The 18,254-nt window shown below is 37.2% G+C and overlaps 3 protein-coding genes across 8 annotated transcripts; 1 reads left to right on the top strand and 2 right to left on the bottom strand.

The window, feature by feature from the left end:
- Positions 1-1,480: 1,480 nt before the first annotated feature.
- On the bottom strand, positions 1,481-11,887 carry LOC141597427 (mitochondrial import inner membrane translocase subunit TIM10-like). 6 transcript variants are annotated; one of them, XM_074417888.1, is made up of 10 exons: positions 11,573-11,887; positions 9,588-9,635; positions 7,896-7,934; positions 7,198-7,245; positions 6,370-6,417; positions 5,632-5,679; positions 4,627-4,679; positions 4,278-4,316; positions 4,126-4,195; positions 1,481-1,936 (listed from the first exon to the last, which is right to left on the bottom strand). In XM_074417888.1, exons 2-10 carry the CDS (start codon positions 9,627-9,629, stop codon positions 1,886-1,888), a joined length of 438 nt encoding a protein of 145 aa, XP_074273989.1. In that variant the 5' UTR covers positions 9,630-9,635; positions 11,573-11,887; the 3' UTR covers positions 1,481-1,885. The 6 variants fall into 6 exon arrangements, with proteins under 6 accessions (XP_074273989.1, XP_074273988.1, XP_074273991.1 ...); XM_074417887.1 differs by having other exon boundaries at positions 9,588-9,643; positions 11,573-11,815; XM_074417890.1 differs by lacking the exon at positions 7,896-7,934 and having other exon boundaries at positions 11,573-11,815.
- A 318-nt stretch (positions 11,888-12,205) lies between these two features.
- On the top strand, positions 12,206-13,953 carry LOC141597426 (thylakoid lumenal 16.5 kDa protein, chloroplastic). The gene is made up of 4 exons (XM_074417886.1): positions 12,206-12,692; positions 13,026-13,153; positions 13,254-13,326; positions 13,606-13,953. Exons 1-4 carry the CDS (start codon positions 12,356-12,358, stop codon positions 13,713-13,715), a joined length of 648 nt encoding a protein of 215 aa, XP_074273987.1. The 5' UTR covers positions 12,206-12,355; the 3' UTR covers positions 13,716-13,953.
- A 364-nt stretch (positions 13,954-14,317) lies between these two features.
- Positions 14,318-17,716, bottom strand: LOC141597425 (uncharacterized). Its single transcript, XM_074417884.1, has 3 exons — positions 17,571-17,716; positions 17,247-17,335; positions 14,318-15,981 (listed from the first exon to the last, which is right to left on the bottom strand). Exons 2-3 carry the CDS (start codon positions 17,328-17,330, stop codon positions 14,641-14,643), a joined length of 1,425 nt encoding a protein of 474 aa, XP_074273985.1. The 5' UTR covers positions 17,331-17,335; positions 17,571-17,716; the 3' UTR covers positions 14,318-14,640.
- Between the last annotated feature and the right edge of the window lie 538 nt (positions 17,717-18,254).

Genomic DNA, 18,254 nt, shown 5'->3' with positions numbered 1-18,254 from the left:
GCCTAAGTGATCGGCAATGGTTTTGTTGTTCAACTTAAGAACATGGTAAACGCATGGTTGAAGCATGTACACGCTCAATATAGACTGATATAACTTTTTTACTATTTTAGTTTCGTGCATATTATGTCAAGGAAAATATGCACGTATTAAGCTTAATGAAATGGGAAGTGTCAACTCAACTGTCAAAGGAAAAAAAATACGGATAACAATTGAGTGAGACACTCTAAAATAGAATAGGACAATAAATAACCTGGACATCACAAATTCTTGTTTCAGACAGACACTTTTGATCTTATTTGTCAGACGGATAAAATGTTGCCATTTTTTAAGAAAATGTAATCAATTAATTCACAAAATGTTATGACTAAATGTGTCATTTTTTACCCTGAAAATGATATGAACAATAATAGTAACATGTTATCAAAAAATAACAACATTTTATTGTAAAATAATGACATGTTATCTGTTTTATTTCAGACCAAAAACAATGGTCTTAAGAAAAACGGACCGCCTAGACATGTGGAGTACTTCGTAAGATTTAGCTCGATTTCTAAAGCGATCTGCCTTAATTAGAACGACAAATGTATTGGATCTTGTAACTTGTTAATGAAGTAATTAGAGAAAATAAGAATTGTTTAGTCTGAAAATGATGAATACAAGGAAAGTGATCATGTCAAAGATTCCATTCTTTTCATTTACAATTAGTCTTGCTGAAGACGGGTCGGAACAAGTGACGGGTAATGTCACTCACAAAACGGATAGGGGGGAGAAGGTGGGGCACCCCCATGTGCTACCCTCTCTCCTCTATTTGGGTCATTTGTGAGAGAAAATGGTATCCGTCACTCGAAAGTGACGGATACGTACCGTCTTCAATGAGATTTTGGGTTTCATTTATGTATTCCTCATTTGATCTTTTGTTGTAGTGTACTGAGTTATTGTATATTCTATTGTGTTGTGTACCTTTCTTTAAACTACTTTTTTAAGAGCTACCGACGCATTAGTGCTATCAACGCTGTTTATATTGCAAAAAGTTGTCTCTTTTGACAACACTATGACGACCTTTCTTTTAGTCCAACTACCACTATGATATCAAATATGGTTTTCCAACATCATCGTGGAATCGATTGACGCGTCTTAATCGAGTTATTCCGTAAATGTAGTCGATGCTATGAAAAAAAATGCAATTGTCGTAAGAAGAGATGAGCCAAAATTCGATATTAGGGTGCTAAAATATAAGTAGACTAAAATGTGGAAAAACTAATACTACATGAAAAGAACTTGACAAAGGTCGATAAGAGCTTCAAACCTTTATGAAACGATTGATGTATGTAATAACTTTACTTTTTTTAGGTCCTAGACTACACGTTTACACGATTAGAGAATGGGAGGTTATCTTAGTTTTAGCTATAATAACTTCATCATGCGTTCGAAGAATATTTTACATCATCAACAAATGCTTATTTCCTAAACAATTTGAGGTCAGGAATGAAAGTTCAAAATCGAAATATGAGGTTAAAAGAATCATACAACAATTGCAAAAGCTACATCAGCCGGCTATCCTAATATCCAAAACAATGATAGTTCGTACTATACGTATACAGTAAATGTGCTCTCAAAGCAAAATTGCAAAAAAAAATGACTACATGAAGAAAAAGTTGTGAATATGTCAAAACCATCTACCACCTTGATCTACAAAATTTATGATGCGAGGCATAATGTGCCGATATACTCTTCCAAGTCTCGGTCCATGTTAAAAAAAATTGTGTGGAATAAACAAAAGCAAACCTATCAAAGGATGTTGTGCCTTGATTCCACCAGATTGCAATGTATATCATGAGGTGTTAGAGGCCTATCGTAAATCTGTAACTATCAAACAGCCGGAAATTTACCTGCGATGTTTACCATATGCGAGCAACTGACCAACCATGTTGTTCACCTGAGAGATCACAAGCAAGGGCTAGTCAGTAGTCACAAAATTGTGCAACTTTCATTCGCTCCCCTATGAGTTATGCTGAAGGAAACCATGGAAAGCCAAACCATATCTTAGGTTTCAAACTATGTTACTTCCGACACTTCACTTAGCTGCCGTGTCACGTGTCCGACACCTACTTGTCTGATACCGACACGACAATTCGACACTTCAATTTAGACCCAACAATTGAAAAATTTGCACAAAATAGCCGTATCTGACACTCGACAAGACGACAAGTGTCGGACACGACACCCGCGTCGGAGAGTCGGAGTAACACAGGTTTCAAATCATGCTTACTACATGCCAATGTGAGCTAAACTATATCTTGGGGTTAGAAAACGATCATACTTGCAACACAAATTCTCATTGAAGACATGACATATCCGTCACAAGCTTGTGACGGATACCATTTTACCTCACAATGTACCCACTTTTACTCTCTCTGCAACACTATTCATGTGGTCCCCTTTCTCCACTAACCCATTTTGTTACCATTTTATCTCACAAAATATCCGCCACAAATGGTAACCCGTCACAAGGGAGACCAATTGTACTTGCAAAACGTTGATGTGAGAAAAGCATTACCTAGTCAACGGGTCAACAAGCAATAGTAAGTTAAACTATATCTTGGGCTACAACAATTATCATAATTTCTATTTACTACACAAGGATAAAGATACGTATATCCAACACCCTTACCCGGCCCCCGGCGAGAGCCTTAGAGGCACTTGGGTGTTGTTGACTTGTTCTTCAACAACAACAACATCAGAGCCTTAATCCCCAAATGACTTGGGGTCGGCTGACATGAATCATCCATTAGAACTGTCCATGGGTGAACGCACGCCTCAAAATGCGAATAGAAAAGGGAAAAACAAAAACAAAAGGGAAGAGCGGAAACGTAATGCAATGTCAAGGTAAACTTACGGATTTTAAAATCGAATTCCGGATTTATTTTATAAAAACTTAAAATTTAAATCGAGAGAAAAGATTAAAACGCTTTTGAAAACCGAAATAGAATTAAGGATCCGGAATGCCTTAAAAGTAAACCAGGTAAAATATATAAGAAAGTGGTTGATAAAAAAGTGTAATAAAGGAGAGAAGAACAAATAGTTAAATTTGTAAATTAAATAAAAAAACACTAAATATGTCAAAAAAAAAAACACATCAAATACTAAAAATCCACATGTATCATTTCCCTCCATTGTGCCCTCTCCGTCACCATACTCTCCTCAAGCCCCAAAAATCTCATATCGTGCTCTATCACTCTCAACCATGTCTGTCTCGGTCTTCTTCTACCTCTAGGGACCTTTTCTGTTCTCCAAGTCTCCAGCCAGCCTCCTTACTCCTTTCCTTACTCCTTACTGGTGCATCCATAGGTCTCCTTCTCACATGGCCAAACCATCTTAGTCGTTTTTCCATCATCTTGTCCTCTATTGGCACCACTTTTACCTTTCCCCTAATCACCTCATTCCTTAATTGATCTTTCCTTTATGTCCGCACATCCACCTAAGCATACGCATCTCCGCCACACTCATCTTTTGAATGTGACAATGTTTCACGGCCCCACACTCGGAACCGTAAAGTAAGGCAGGCCTAATTGCCGTGCGATAAAATTTTCCCTTTAATCTTTGGGCATATCTTTATCGCATAAAAACCCTGAAGCACTCTTTCATTTCAACCATCCCGCTTTAATTCTGTGAGCCACATCTCCGTCTAACTCCCCATCTTTTTTAATAATAGATCCTAGATACCTGAAGAAATCTGACCCCTCAACAACATTCCCATCGAAAATAATACTTCCCGCCTCTGTTGTTGACTTGTTCGCTGTATTATTTTTTAAGGCTCTGATGTTGTTGTTCACTATTTGTGACAGGATATTGGACTTCCACTAGAAATTTCAATTAATCTATATTGAAGCTTGTGATTGGGTTGACCGATTGTGCAACCCTAATGGATGTATAACTTTTATGTAAGATCTGTTCGCTTAGTGAGGAGAGGACTATCCCATGTCAAAGACCTTAAAAATTCACCAAATGATTTACTTTTAAACAAGCACAACATAGTGCAAATAGGATTAGAAACTTCAGATGCATTTTGGCGAAATATAGATTGCTTAAACTACTAGTTGAATTTAGCCTGTTTCAACATCTCACCTGATAATACTTCGCAACACAGCGATTAACGCAAGTCGTTTCACCAAGATTAAGTTCACCTTCCTTGTACCTAAAAGTAAAAGAGAGAACTTGTGAGAAAAACTGCAACTTCACAATCAGTATAAATGAGGTATTAGGGACAAAAGATGTACCTTCTGTCGACACATTTACTGAAGCAAGTATGCGAAAGCCTGGAACAGAAAAAACACTATACATATCAGCCCGCAAGCACGGCCAAAATATAAAGTCATTAGAATATTTAATTCATTAACAGAATAAGATATCGACAGGAATAGAACATAACCAAGGCACAAAAGAGGAAATTCAAAATAGACATTGCTCATTGCCAGGAAATGTCCCAACTACTAAATTGAGCTAAGTGCACAATTCAGCAAGCCGCATATCACCACTAGTTCAGTGTACACAAATGGCATCAATCAAGGTAGACACAAAGAAGAATATACTAAGTACGAAGTGAAATGAAAGCTCCAAGTTACGTACGTGTTGAACAGTTGTACTCTGTACTCCATCTCACTTAGTGCTGTACCAATGACCTAGACAAATTTACAGAGGCTAATAAGTTGTCAACAATACCAGCAAATGTGAAAACATATAAATAAAAGACACATAGTGATCTTTAACATCGACAAGATAATAGTTTTGCCGACCACAAAGCATTCACCCCTCCATTTGAGTGGAAATGAACAAACAAGGGAATGTCATTCAAAGTAATCCAACCAGGAAACGTTTTTTGCTACATGATTAAGTAAGTGGGTTACAAGACTAGTAGTTGAACACAGAAGTTTAGAGGGCCTAATGGAATTAAATATTGGTTTTTAACCCTTCGTTAACAAAAAACAACGTTACCAAACCACAAAGTATAATGGTAATAAATATCATGTGGTTGGCCGTTGCAGCGATCAATAGCTCTCTAAAATGCAGTCGCTGTAAACCTTCAAGAAGTTCACAAACCAGTTGCAATTTGGTATCGCAACCCAGATTTTATACCATGATTTGTCATGAAGAGATTACAAAATTAAACAGCAAGATCTAGTTTGAGACTAAAACAAATGCTTCATATATTATTTGAAGATAAAGCAGATGTTTTTGGGACTGTTTCAAGGATTTATCAGTTAAGCAGGCCTGAAGAGCACGGGTTTGCATTGTAGCCTAGGTGGTGTTAGAAAAATTTAAAGTTTCTGATGAGAGTGCGCTCAAGCGTCTGAGATTAGCCTTTCAGAAATACTCCATAACAACTTCAGAGTTTAGGCAATTCTTTCACTGAGAGATGTTGATATAGTAGTTATAGTACTGTCGAACAAGAATTGTTGATACCAAAAATGAGGATCTATCAGGATTTGCATATGGATATGGAAGTGGGGTGCAGATTCAGTTCAGCAGTTAAAAACTACACATTCATTTTCTTAAATTTGAAGTTGAACACGGTTGAGCTTGATTGCTGCTTGATGTGATAATACAAATTAGAAACAAAAAAAAGAAGCGTACCTTTTCGTTCTCAAGGGAAGAAAATAAATTACTATCGGCCATTTCAACCTACACAATCAACATATTTCACATATAAAACAATAAATACTCAATCATAAAGTATGAACTGAATTTCAACTCATATAAGGAAAATGAAAGCAGAAAGGAAAATCACAATTCTTGATAGAAAATTTCAAAGGAGTCTATTAGATACTTGTTTGGTACTGCTTCACACAATCAAACACCTATTCACTCAGAGAAATATGGGTTTCGACTCTAAAAATTGGAAAAAAGCATAAAGTATAAAAAAAAATCCCACTCCTCCTTAAAAGGAAGAAGGGTACTGTACTTGATCATTATTTAACGGAGATTAGTGTTACTGTCATCTTTGACCTGTCATCCACATAAGTACTCCATCTCCATTGTTCATTGAGGCGATTTGTTTGTTACTAATACCAGCATGGACGCATTCTAAAAGAACAAAAATTCCACTTTTATGATGAAAATAAGAAAGGAAAGGTTTCAAACCATTCAATACATGTCCCTTCTTTTAAGGGTGTATTTGGATGGAGGGATTTGGAGGGAGAGTAGGGGATTTAAAATCCCTTGTTTGGATAGCAAATAAGGGGGGAGGGAAATGGAGGGAGAGGCCTAAGAGATCAGAATCGTTGCCATTGTCCGCCTACAAGCTACATAAACGTCATGGATGCTGTTACTATATGATCTGATACTAGAAATTAGTAATCGGAAAAGACATACCTTTTGCTTCTCAGGAGTAGAAGGTGAATTACTATCGGCCATCTTTACCTGCACAACCAGCGAATTTTAAAGCGCATACAATAAGGACCTCGATCATATATTGTGATATAAAGTACTCCAACATTATGCAAAAGAGAGATCAAACTCTAATACAAGGAAAAAGAGATTTCAAACATGCACAAATCCCACATTCTGGTTTGTCTTACAAACTCATAACCACTTTTCCAATATAATACCATCATTTATCCAATAGCCACAAAAAACATCGACCTCAAACGACATAAAACACCACAAAACTAGCATTCATCAATCCATCACCAATTCAGCACTTGATCTCGAAATCTCGAATACAGATTACAAAATACCCATTACTCCATTTATTATGTCAAGGAAACTTAATCAGCTCAAACCCACCTTTTTAATTCTATTATCCCAACTTCTAAAACATAAAAATCAAATCTTTTTCCACTGCACCTTGTCTTCCCTCCCTTTCCTTTCCCCCTATCCCCCTCCCCTCTTTTCCCCTCCTATTATGCTATCTAAACAAGCCCTTACTATTACTGTCATATTTGAGCTGTGATCCACATAAGTACAGCGTATTTGTTCATTGAGGTGGCTTGGTTTTTACTAGTACCCGCATGTCGGCATCCTAAAAGAACATAATTTCCTCTTTTATGACAAAAAATCAAAGGTTTCAAATCGTTCAATTCCTATTCCTTATTTAAGAATTCAGAATCGTTGCCAATGTCAACCTGAACCCACATAAACATCACGGATATGTTTGTTATAGGATCTGCAACTAGAAATTACTATCCAGAAAAGGGATACCTTTTGCTTCTCAGGAGTGGAAGGTGCATTACTATCGGCCATCTTTACCTGCACAACCAGCAAATATTTTACAGAGAATACGACGACGTCAATCATATAGTGATCTATAGTACTCCAACATTATGCAAAGGAGAAATCAAACTCTAACATTAGGCAAAACAGATTTCAAACATGCACAAAATCCCATCTTTTGCTTTGTCTTGCAAACTCACAATCACTTACACACTATAATCTATGTTACTCAGACTCGTCTACTCGTATCCGACAAAATACGTATCGGAGTATCTAATACGGCTATTTTGTGCAAAATTTTCAATATTTTGGTCTAAAATGAAGTATCTAAGTGTGGTATCGTATCCGACAAAATACGTATCGGATACGGAATACGTTAACTAAGTGAAGTATCGGAGTAACATAGACTATAATATCATTCATTTATCAAAATCCCCCAACATAGGAAAGATTTGGAGGGAAATTGTATCCAGACATTAACTCCCCCTCCCCCCTCCCCTCCCCTTCCCTTCCCTTCCCTTCCCTCCCCCCCCCTCTCTCCCTTCCCTTTCCCTCCTATTTTGGCATCAAAACAAGACCTAAGAGATCAGAATCGTTGCCATTGTCAACCTACAAGCCACATAAACGTCATGAATGCTGTTACTATATGATCTGATACTAGAAATTAGTAATCAGGAAAGACATACCTTTTGCTTCTCAGGAGTGGAAGGTTCATTACTATCGGCCTGCACAACCAGCAAATTTTACAGCGCATACAATAAGGACCTCGATCATATAATGTGATATATAGTACTCAAACATTATGCAAAAGAGAGACCAAACTCTATCATAAGGAACAAGAGATTTCAAACATGCACAAAATCCCATATTCTGGTTTGTCTTACAAACTCATAACCGCTTTTCCAATATTCTCAATAAGAGTTAAGGGTAAGACAAGGACTCGAACTTTACTTTTTTTTTTCCAGTTAAGGGACTCAACGTTCAAAGTTTACGGTTAAGGACCTATGCACTAACACCGTTAACTTTAATCATAATAAAAAAAGTAATGCATAAGACAAGGACCTAAAGTATACATATTTTTCCAATTAAGGAAAGTATACAGATTTTTAAAATTTATTTTCTAAATTATCATTTGTTGTTATTGTTGATCTACCACCACTATCATGTCTATCAAGCTGTCTTCTTCCTGTATGTACAGATTGTACACTATGTGCTCCCTTAATTTCTATATGTACACTACGTACTCCTCGAGTCCTTCCCTATTCTCTTGGAAAAATCAAGCTCCATATTATTAGGCTAACACTTCAGCATGCGTGAGTGCATGTGCGCATGACTTGCTACTAATAATCAAGTTAGCGCATCGGAAATCAATTAAATCCTCACATAACATACACCACACACCACCATATTAGCATATTATTAGACAAGGACTCATTCCCATTACCCTGCCTCCTTGTCTCTTTTACCGTCCCCATTAAGAAAAACTCATCCATATTCACATGGGATGCTAGCTAAAACAGTGATAAGCAAGGTTGTGTATGTGGTAGGGTGGCAAGGATATACCGAGGAGAAAGAATGATTACGATGATGTCGAGAATGTGGTTAAGGAGAGACAACGATGCAACCATGTGGTCTATGTGTTTAGTCTTGATCAATTTTCTTGCTTTTCATTCTGGTTGTTCTAGTTGGATTTCTTCCAATGCCACGGTGATGAATTCTCAATGGGTAGAATCCTAGAAGGTATTGACTAGCAAGAAATTATCATGGATGATTTGAATGATGAAATTAATATCCTAAATTGACTTTGATTAATAATGGATATTTTGTTTATCAGCCAAGTACTAATTATGAGTGGCATTTAACGGCAACTTGACATAAAACACCACAAAACCAGCATTTATCAAATCATCAGCAATTCAGCACTTGATCTTGAAATCTCGAATACAGATTACAAAATACCCATTACTCCATTTATTATGTCAAGGAAATTTAATCAGCTCAACCCCACCTTTCTTATTCTATTATCCCAGCTTCTAAACCATAAAAATCAAATCTTTTTCTGCTTCCCCTTGTCTTCCCTCCCTTTCCTTTCCCCTTATCCCCCTCCCCTCCTTTTCCCTCCTAATGTTACTGTCATATATGAGGTGTGATCCACATAAGTACAACATATTTGTTCATTGAGGTGGCTTGATTTTTACTAGTATCCACATGTTGGCATCCTAAAAGAACATAATTCCCTCTTTTATGACAAAAAATCAAAGGTTTCAAATCGTTCAATTCATGTTCCTTATTTAAGAATTCAGAATACAGGCATAAACATCACGGATATGTTTGCTATAGGATCTGCAACTAGAAATTACTATCCAGAAAAGGGATACCTTTTGCTTCTCAGGAGTGGAAGGTGCATTACTATCGGCCATCTTTACCTGCACAACTAGCAAATTTTACAGACGTCAATCATACAGTGATATATAGTACTCCAACATTATGCAGAAGAGAAATCAAACTCTAACATTAGGCAAAAGACATTTCAAACATGCACAAAATCCCATCTTCTTGTTCTTCTGTTACAACTGTTCGATTTTTGGAATCGATAGGTTGCAAACACTATAATCTGCAGTGGATTGGGTGGAGAATACCACTTCGGATTATAGGAAATAACAAAGGAAATAGAGTTGATTAAGGAAGAAGGTGATGACAATAGATTTCTTGTTAAACAATATTCTTGGTTACACTCTAAATGGAGAATGAGGCTTATATAACTGCTAGGAAATGCAAGTAACTAAAATGAGTAAAGAGAGTTACTAAACTACCCTTCCTCTTAAAAAGGGTGTGTATCATTTCCGACCCCTTGAAATCATCCTTGTCCTCAAGGATGAGAGCAAACTCGTCAGTCATCAATATATGCGAATGAGATTCAGATGAGCTTAGAAGAGTAGCCTTATGCGAGATTGACATCAGTGTTTCATGGACATCCTTATAAGCCAAGTCAAAATAACCACCAGACACGTCAGCTCCACCAGGGTCAAATACCCAAATAACCACTCCACCACTATACTGTGCTAGAAAAAATGACATGGCTGCTTTAATTTCATCTGTCTTCAAAAATCTGGAGTTCAGCTTGTCATTTCTAGTGGTATACCCACTTAAAGTACAAACAAAGAACCAATTTTCGACTTCATTGGCAGCAGCAATAACAAATACTTGCCCTACCATATTTCTCATCATGTGCTCTTGCCCAAGTTGATGATATACATGGGTGAAGAAAGTCTTATCCCTTAACATTTCTTCTTTGCTTCCATTCTCACCAAAGTTCTTTACATTCTCAATCACCAAAAGATAATCCAAAAATATTCTCACATTCTTCAAGTTATTGAGGTTTCTCTAACTCACAAGAAACATGGCATCCCCAGGCCAACAGTTTGCGGGAGTAACATTGTCAAGCATGGAAAATACTAAGTAGGTTACCATTTTATAATCAAACTGAGTATGCACTGTTTCTTTTCCCTTGTAAGCATCTACCCACATAAAATTTGTATCAAGAAGCTTAAAATCCCAAATACAAAGAAACTGTACTATTCCATCGCCTATGAAAACACTCTTGTCCTCAAACATGATTCCAAACATGTAAGAAATGAAGTTGCTATAGTGCAGTCTGATCATATGGGCATGACCTTTGCTGCCAGTGTTGATGATAATCACCAAATGATATGTGATTGTGTCTTTAAACAAAGGATGTGTATTACCATATTGGATAGAAGGGGGCTCTATTGTATTATCTAATTTCATGCAGAAAATCAATCTCATTAGTTTACCCCAATAGTGTACCCATATGATCATCATCTTACAAACTCACAATCATTTTTCCAATATAATACCATCATTAGTCCAATACCCACTACAACGTTCGACCTCGAACAACATAAAACACAATAAAAACCAGCATTTATCAATCCATCAGCATTTGATCTCGAAATCCCGAATACATATTACAAAATACCCAATATTCCATTTATTATCTAAAAAAAACCTAATCAGCTTAAACCCACCTTCCTTATTCCATTATCCTAGCTTCTAAAACATCAAAATCGAATCTTTTTAAGTATTACTCACTAATTGTTACAGAAAACTAGAAAAAAGATTACATCTTTTGTACTGCCAAGTTCATGTCAATCTATTCTATCAATTAGCAAGATGAACTACATTGCTAAAACCCAATTAACATGTTCATTTAAATTAATCAATATTACAGAAGCATAGTGAGCAAAATTCAAAATTTGCAAATCTATCTATATTAAGAGCATAAAGTTAATTAACGATATTGAAGGCAATGAATTGAGGAAAAGGAGATTGAAGATCATACCCAATTGAATTGAATTGAATTAAATTGAATTGGGGGAAGTGAAACGCAGCAAACCAAGATCTTAGATACACTAGCCGCCCCTCCAGGGTATTACAAGGGTTTATCTTTTTTCTTGTTCCTTTTTGTTTTCCAATTTTTTCCAATCATCCCAAATTTGTTTTGGTGAAATATTAAACGTGTCTTGGGGTTTTTAATTTCTTACTATTAGGTTTTTCAATTGGGATTCGAGATTTGGTATCGAGTAGGGGGTGATCATATGAATATTTGAATTATATGTGTTCGGGTTGGATATTTTGATTTAAGTTTAGACGGTTTGATATAAAATGATTGAGTTTTTATTTTTATAATTTGGATAGCTACGGGAATTGGATCAGTACAAAGTGTTGAACAAATGAGCTAGGGCCTAGGCCCTAGGGGGTTCAAGACGGTGAACAAATTGGCCGAACCGATTGTCCATACTAGCCATATCGTAGCTCTAAAGGATAACATAGTCTATGAACAACTTAAATCTCAACCGAGATCGACAATTGTTATGTTTTAAGGGACAGTTGTTAATTTGTTACTATGTATTTCGTATGTTTTAACTAACTGAGTCAACCTGAGTATTTATTTGTGTTATTTGTTGTAATACCCTTGCAAAGACAACAGTAACCTTTCAACTAAACAAAATTTGCAATGGATGAGAGAAATCCAAGCAAACCTTATCTCCTCAAAACCCCAATGTAATGCTACCTTCACAAAATCTAAACTACCCAAGAAACAGAAGCTGGAAACAAAACAAGAATGACAGCAACCAGCTTCCTCTCTACTGCTAACACCTTCACCCATCTCACCTCACTTACACCAACATCATCATCTTCATCATTTTGCCTTAAAAAACACAATGTAACACAACATCTAGTGTGTAAGGCATCATCATCATCAGTAGAACATGTAACTTTGAGCAAGAGAAGCTTTGCAATGAGCATTTCGTCTGTGGTTCTGCTGTCATTAGCCGGTAGAGTTAACGCGACGCCTTTAGAAGCCGAGGATGATTTGGAACTCTTGGAGAAAGTTAAGCAAGATAGGAAAAAAAGGCTTGAAAGACAAAGCATTATCAATTCTTCTGTTAAGGAGAAAGGTTCTGTCTCTTCTTTCTTTTCTAGTTTTATCTGATATAAGGTTGCGTACATCCCGACTCCCCAAAATACATAATTCTGCTGTCATTACCAGACTTTATGTAGTTCATGGCATGGTATGACATAACTGGCTGTCTGGCTGGTTGGTTTTTGAATACGTGGGTTAGTTTAGCTGGTAAAGTCACTGAGATCCATGGCATGGTACTCATGATATGACAAGTGATACTCATGATATGACAAGTGATACTCATGATATAAGGTTACCAGACTTTATGTAGTTCATGGCATGGTACTCATGATATGACAAGTGACAAAAGCTATGAAATCCATGACAGGATATTTGCAGGAAGTTGTATACAAATTAAGCGAGGTGGGTCAAGCTATCGAGAAGGATGATTTCAACGCTGCAAGTTCAGTCCTCGGTTCTGATTGGATTAGCAAGGCTAATTCTGCATTTGGCAAGGTTTGACATCCTTGTTACCTGTCTACCTTTACTGTAATAAACAGATGTTTAAACCCAATTGAGTAACCTGATTAATTATGTGATTGTCTGTTTACGATAGCTAACTGAAAGTGCTGAAGAGAAGGCGGAAGCTGATGCGTTCAATGCCTCTATTTCTGAACTGAAATCTTCAGGTAAGTCGGGAAGAATGTATAAGCTCACTATATGTCTATATGTGTGCACTGCGCAGTACACCTATGTTACTCAACCTAATCGCCTAATCGGTCATGACTTGAGTTCTAAACCAATCAGCATCAAAACTGTTGTTCCCTTTATACAAAAAAGAAGAAAAATAAGTCGCTCGACCTAGCTGCGTGTCAGGGACAATTATATTTTAGGGAAAACCGTATTTTCTGCACTTTTCTGTTTCTGTCTGCAAGTTACTGATCTTATTTTCAATGTTGTAATTGTAGTGAGTAACAAAGATGTGGAATTGGCAAAGCTCGCCTTCGTATCTTCAGCTGTTGCCTTTGAGAAATGGACGACACTGACAGGGTTAAATGGGCAACTCAAAGGCCTCTAAATGTCCTTTCTCGATTTTCCTTCCTTCATCGACATTTGTGTCATCATACAATTTCACACACTTGGAACTGTAAGAATTATGTAGATTAACAAATGAATTGATCATTCTTTTTGCATTCTCTAAGACATGGGGTCAGAGAGCAGGTTACAGATTTCTGGCTGTGAGAACAAGCTGAGACACTGACACTGGCAAATGTACTGTAATTATGTATATCAACTTATGCCCGCGATCTTTCCCACTTCTGAGATTTTAGTGAATACGACAAATTATGTAATAGGAGTCTTTTTTCGATCAAGAACCCAACACATGACTTCAAATGACGCGAATTTGAACAGGCCATAATTTCAGCTTATAGGTCAAGGTTGAAACCAAAACCATGCAAGTGTTAACCCGAAGGACCAGTCTGACATGTTTTTGTGCTTATACATAGATGCAAACAAATTATCGCTACATATGAGCAAACCAACCAATGTGAATCTGAAAAGTTCAACGGGAACGAACGATGGATCTGTGACAGACATAGTATTTGCGATTATTCAGAGGTTGCTTCAGAATCGGACTCCGCAGTATCTAACAGGAACAAGAAGCAAGCACCGATAAGAAACAAAGGAAACTATTACAGTACATAAAAACAGTAGTTTCATAAAACGACATACAATGACTGTTATGACATGACAGCACTGGCAGTTAAGAGTCAACATAACATACAATGAAATCTCTGAAAAAACTACAAATTCGTCTCTAATGTTACTGATGCTGTCTATGATCAACCCCTAACATCATACAGCAGTGTACAGGGATATCTTCACTGAACAACAAATGAGAATCTACCATCATCAGGGCTAACGAGACTTTCAAGGCCTGTACGCCTGTCTCTCGAAATAGACGACTAAACAGTACACTAGAAAACAAGGGCAGTTAAAAGTCAAGGCTTTGCCTCGCCTGACTCGCCTCCATTCATGTTCACCTCCATCATATTCTTGCCTGTCTCCACATCTCCATTCTCTTTTGCACCGTTATTCTTGCTCAGTTTTGCTTCTATGTAGGCAGCATCAGGTGCTTGCAACACATCAGGTTTATTAGTGTCAGAATGTGGGACGCCCGCTCCCTCAGGTTTTACTTCTTCCACGATGTCCTGTTTGATTTCCTGAGAAACATCAATGACAGTATTTTTCACATCGTTTGGCTCATCTGCATTTCTCTGATCTTCCTTAGACTCGATAACATCCTCCGTTCTCTCCACAGTTGAGTCTTTATTCTCAGGCAGGTCCTCTTTTTCAACTTCCTTAGATTCAAGAACATCCTCCTTTCTATCCACAGTTGATTCTTTATTCTCGGCCTGGTCCTCTTGTGCAACTTCCATAGACTCGAGAGCATCCTCGTTTCTCTCCATAATTGTGTCTTCGTTCTCAGGTTGGTCCTTTGTGTCTTTATTCTCAGTTTGGTCCTCTGTGTCTTTATTCTCAGGTTGGTCGTCTTTTCTCTCCATAATTGTGTCTTCGTTCTCAGGTTGGTCCTTTGTGTCTTTATTCTCAGGTTGGTCCTCTGTGTCTTTATTCTCAGGTTGGTCGTCTTTTCCAACTTCCTTAGATTCAAGAACATCCTCCTTTCTCTCAACGGTTGATTCTTTATTCTTGGCCTGGTCCTCTTGTGCAACTTCCTTAGACTCGAGAGCATCCTCGTTTCTCTCCATAATTGTGTCTTCGTTCTCAGGTTGGTCCTTTGTGTCTTCATTCTCAGGTTGGTCCTCGGTGTCTTTATTCTCAGGTTGGTCGTCTTTTTTCTCCATAATTGTGTCTTCGTTCTCAGGTTTGTCCTTTGTGTCTTCATTCTCAGGTTGGTCCTCTTTTCCAACATCCTTTACAAAATCCGCATCCTGCTTGTCAGCAGTCTTCTCTTCCTCGGCATTTTCAGCGTCTTCCATTTGGAAGTCGTCATCTTTCTTCTTTTCTTCAGCTGATGCCTCGCCATCTACAGCTGATGCATCACCATCTACGCTATCCGCCTTATCTTTCTTAGAGGCGGAGGATCGCTTGCTCTTTTTCAGAGGAGGTTCACTTTCCGGGCTGGATTTGACTTTCTCGCTAATACGCGCGGATCTCCTAGGGGTCTCACCAGTACCCCAGTCAAATTCGGACGCTGGTGGGCCTCCAGGGTGTGATTTCAGGTACTTTTGCAGCTGCCTTTGGTTGTGTATCTCCTCCCCTGTTGGTGAAGTGAACACAATTTCGTTTTTCTTTGGGGTGCCTCCTCGCTTTGGAAAGAACTGCAAACATCTCAATGTCAAATAGCTCAAAGCAAGCCGCAAAAATGGTGACATAATCAAAACTACACACCAAACAAGATAGAATATCATTCCTATTTTTAATTTCACTAACTTCATATAAACAGGAAAAAAAAGCTTCATCTTTTTGGTATGATTTTGCTGGACGGGTAAATTTGCAAATAAGATGGTAGGACTTAGGAGGACAAAATAATGGTGTGATCTTGCAGTCTATCGTGCGCTCAACTCTAAGTAATCGCCCTTCATCCAACCACCATGCGCTACCTAGCTCAAATCCAACAATATCCTTATATGATCAGCCTTACAGTGAGTCCGCCAAAGAGCTTACTCGAATTTACAACAACAACAACAACATCAGAGCCTTAATCCCAAAATGATTTGGGGTCGGCTGACATGAATCATCCTTTAGAACCGTTTAAGGGTGAACGCACACCTCAAAATGCGAAAAAATTGAAAAGAAAAATTGAAAAACAAAAGGGGCGTGAAAATATAGACATATCCGCAGGCACCCCAGCATATCTTATACTCCGAACCACCCCATAAGAACTAATTCAAAACACCATGCTCAAGCACTTTCCAAACTGCTCTTATCTATCCTAGACAGATCACAGATGGGAATGCAAGGAACACACAACAATACAACTGAGACTTCTGACTAAACATTAAGTAACTAGCTTAAGCGCATATAAGTCGAGAAAATATGTACTCATTCAAGAGGTTAACATACATGAATCACAAACAGAGTTTCAGCAGATATCAGTCCAGAAATCAGTATTACTGTGTACTCAATTCTAGAGCTTAAAATGTTCAAAATCCTTCACCCAACTGGCCATATCTATGTTAAATCGCCCTACCTTTTGCCATCATCTCCATAATCCATATATTTTACTCACTTCCGTCTCAATCATTTGTTCGTCTTTAATTAAAATACCCCTCACAAACAAATTACTGAAGCGAACCGAGTACTAGTGTAACTTTGTCACTTAGATCATTTGCCATGACATCTTCATACAGTTCCCCAAGGACTTCTTTACATTATCCTACTTTGAAACTTACAACTAAAATTTGAAATTGTACATCCAAATCAAAAAAAGCATATTAAACAGAAAAGTCAACACTCTCAAACCCTAACTATCAAATCAAATACCAAAAATTAACCAAAACCCTAATTACCAAATCACAAAAAGTCAACACTATATTAGTACACAAAAACACTCCAAATTAATCAAAAGTAACTAAAAATTGACCTGTTTCTTCCAACCAGGAGGAGCAGGAAGCTCCATTGACACAACTTCTTCTTGTGTAACACTTTTCTCCACTTCACTTGCCATTTTTCCTGCAAATTCCATAAAAACAAAAAAAAAAAAACAAAATTAAAATCCCACAAAAAACCCACCTCAGAAAACCCAAAAAGATTAAATCTTGCTGCAAAAAAATAGATGGGTCCTCACTCCGTTCCCGGTTAAAATATACCTCGCATATATTAAACAAATATCACTGAAATTAGATTAAACAAAAGATGAGTGTAACAAATAAACAAAAAATTACAATATGTTTTAATTTCTTCTTACCTTTATTAATTTGTTTGAATTGCTCAAGAATCAGGTGAAGATAAAATGAAATGATGATAGAAAAGTAGAGTATAATAAAATTGGGAAATTTGGGTAAAGGTGAAAAAAATGAAGAGTTTTTATATGATATGTAATGCTAATAAAGTGACATGTGTCTTAGTTTATGGATAGATTTAGTATCCAACGGTGTTAAACTAATTTTTTGTTTGTTTTGCTCCCAACTTTTTGGTCAATTGTCGGCCATTTTTTTTGTCAATTTCCTTTTTTTTTTCCCTAACGGATTTGGTTATGGGCCTTTTTTATTGGGCTTGGATCTTGATTAGCTCTTCAAACACAACACCAAACAAGGTCCAAGGTCCATAATATAAGAGCAGGGTTTTCTTTGAGGGCTGTAAAACGTCGTCGACGTTTTATAACAAATCGTCGACGCATTTCATAAAAAAGACGCCTCCTACCCTTCCTCTTCCTCTCTCTACCCAATTCTCTCCCAAGCCAAAAAAAAAAAAAAAAAAAAAAAAAACCGACAATTCACTCGACATCAACAAACAACAACACGAAAAATCGACATCAACAAAACAACGATTCAATGTCAAATGCTAACAACGAATCTGAGGTACGTAATTACACAATCTATTTTCATTTCAATCGATTTAGTATGATAATTGAATTAGATTTTAAGTTGAT

Source organism: Silene latifolia, chromosome 8, assembly GCF_048544455.1.
Source record: "Silene latifolia isolate original U9 population chromosome 8, ASM4854445v1, whole genome shotgun sequence".
In the NCBI taxonomy this organism is placed as follows: Eukaryota; Viridiplantae; Streptophyta; class Magnoliopsida; order Caryophyllales; family Caryophyllaceae; genus Silene; species Silene latifolia.
Note: the sequence above shows the minus strand (reverse complement) of the source record. Positions and strands in the feature narration are given on the sequence as shown.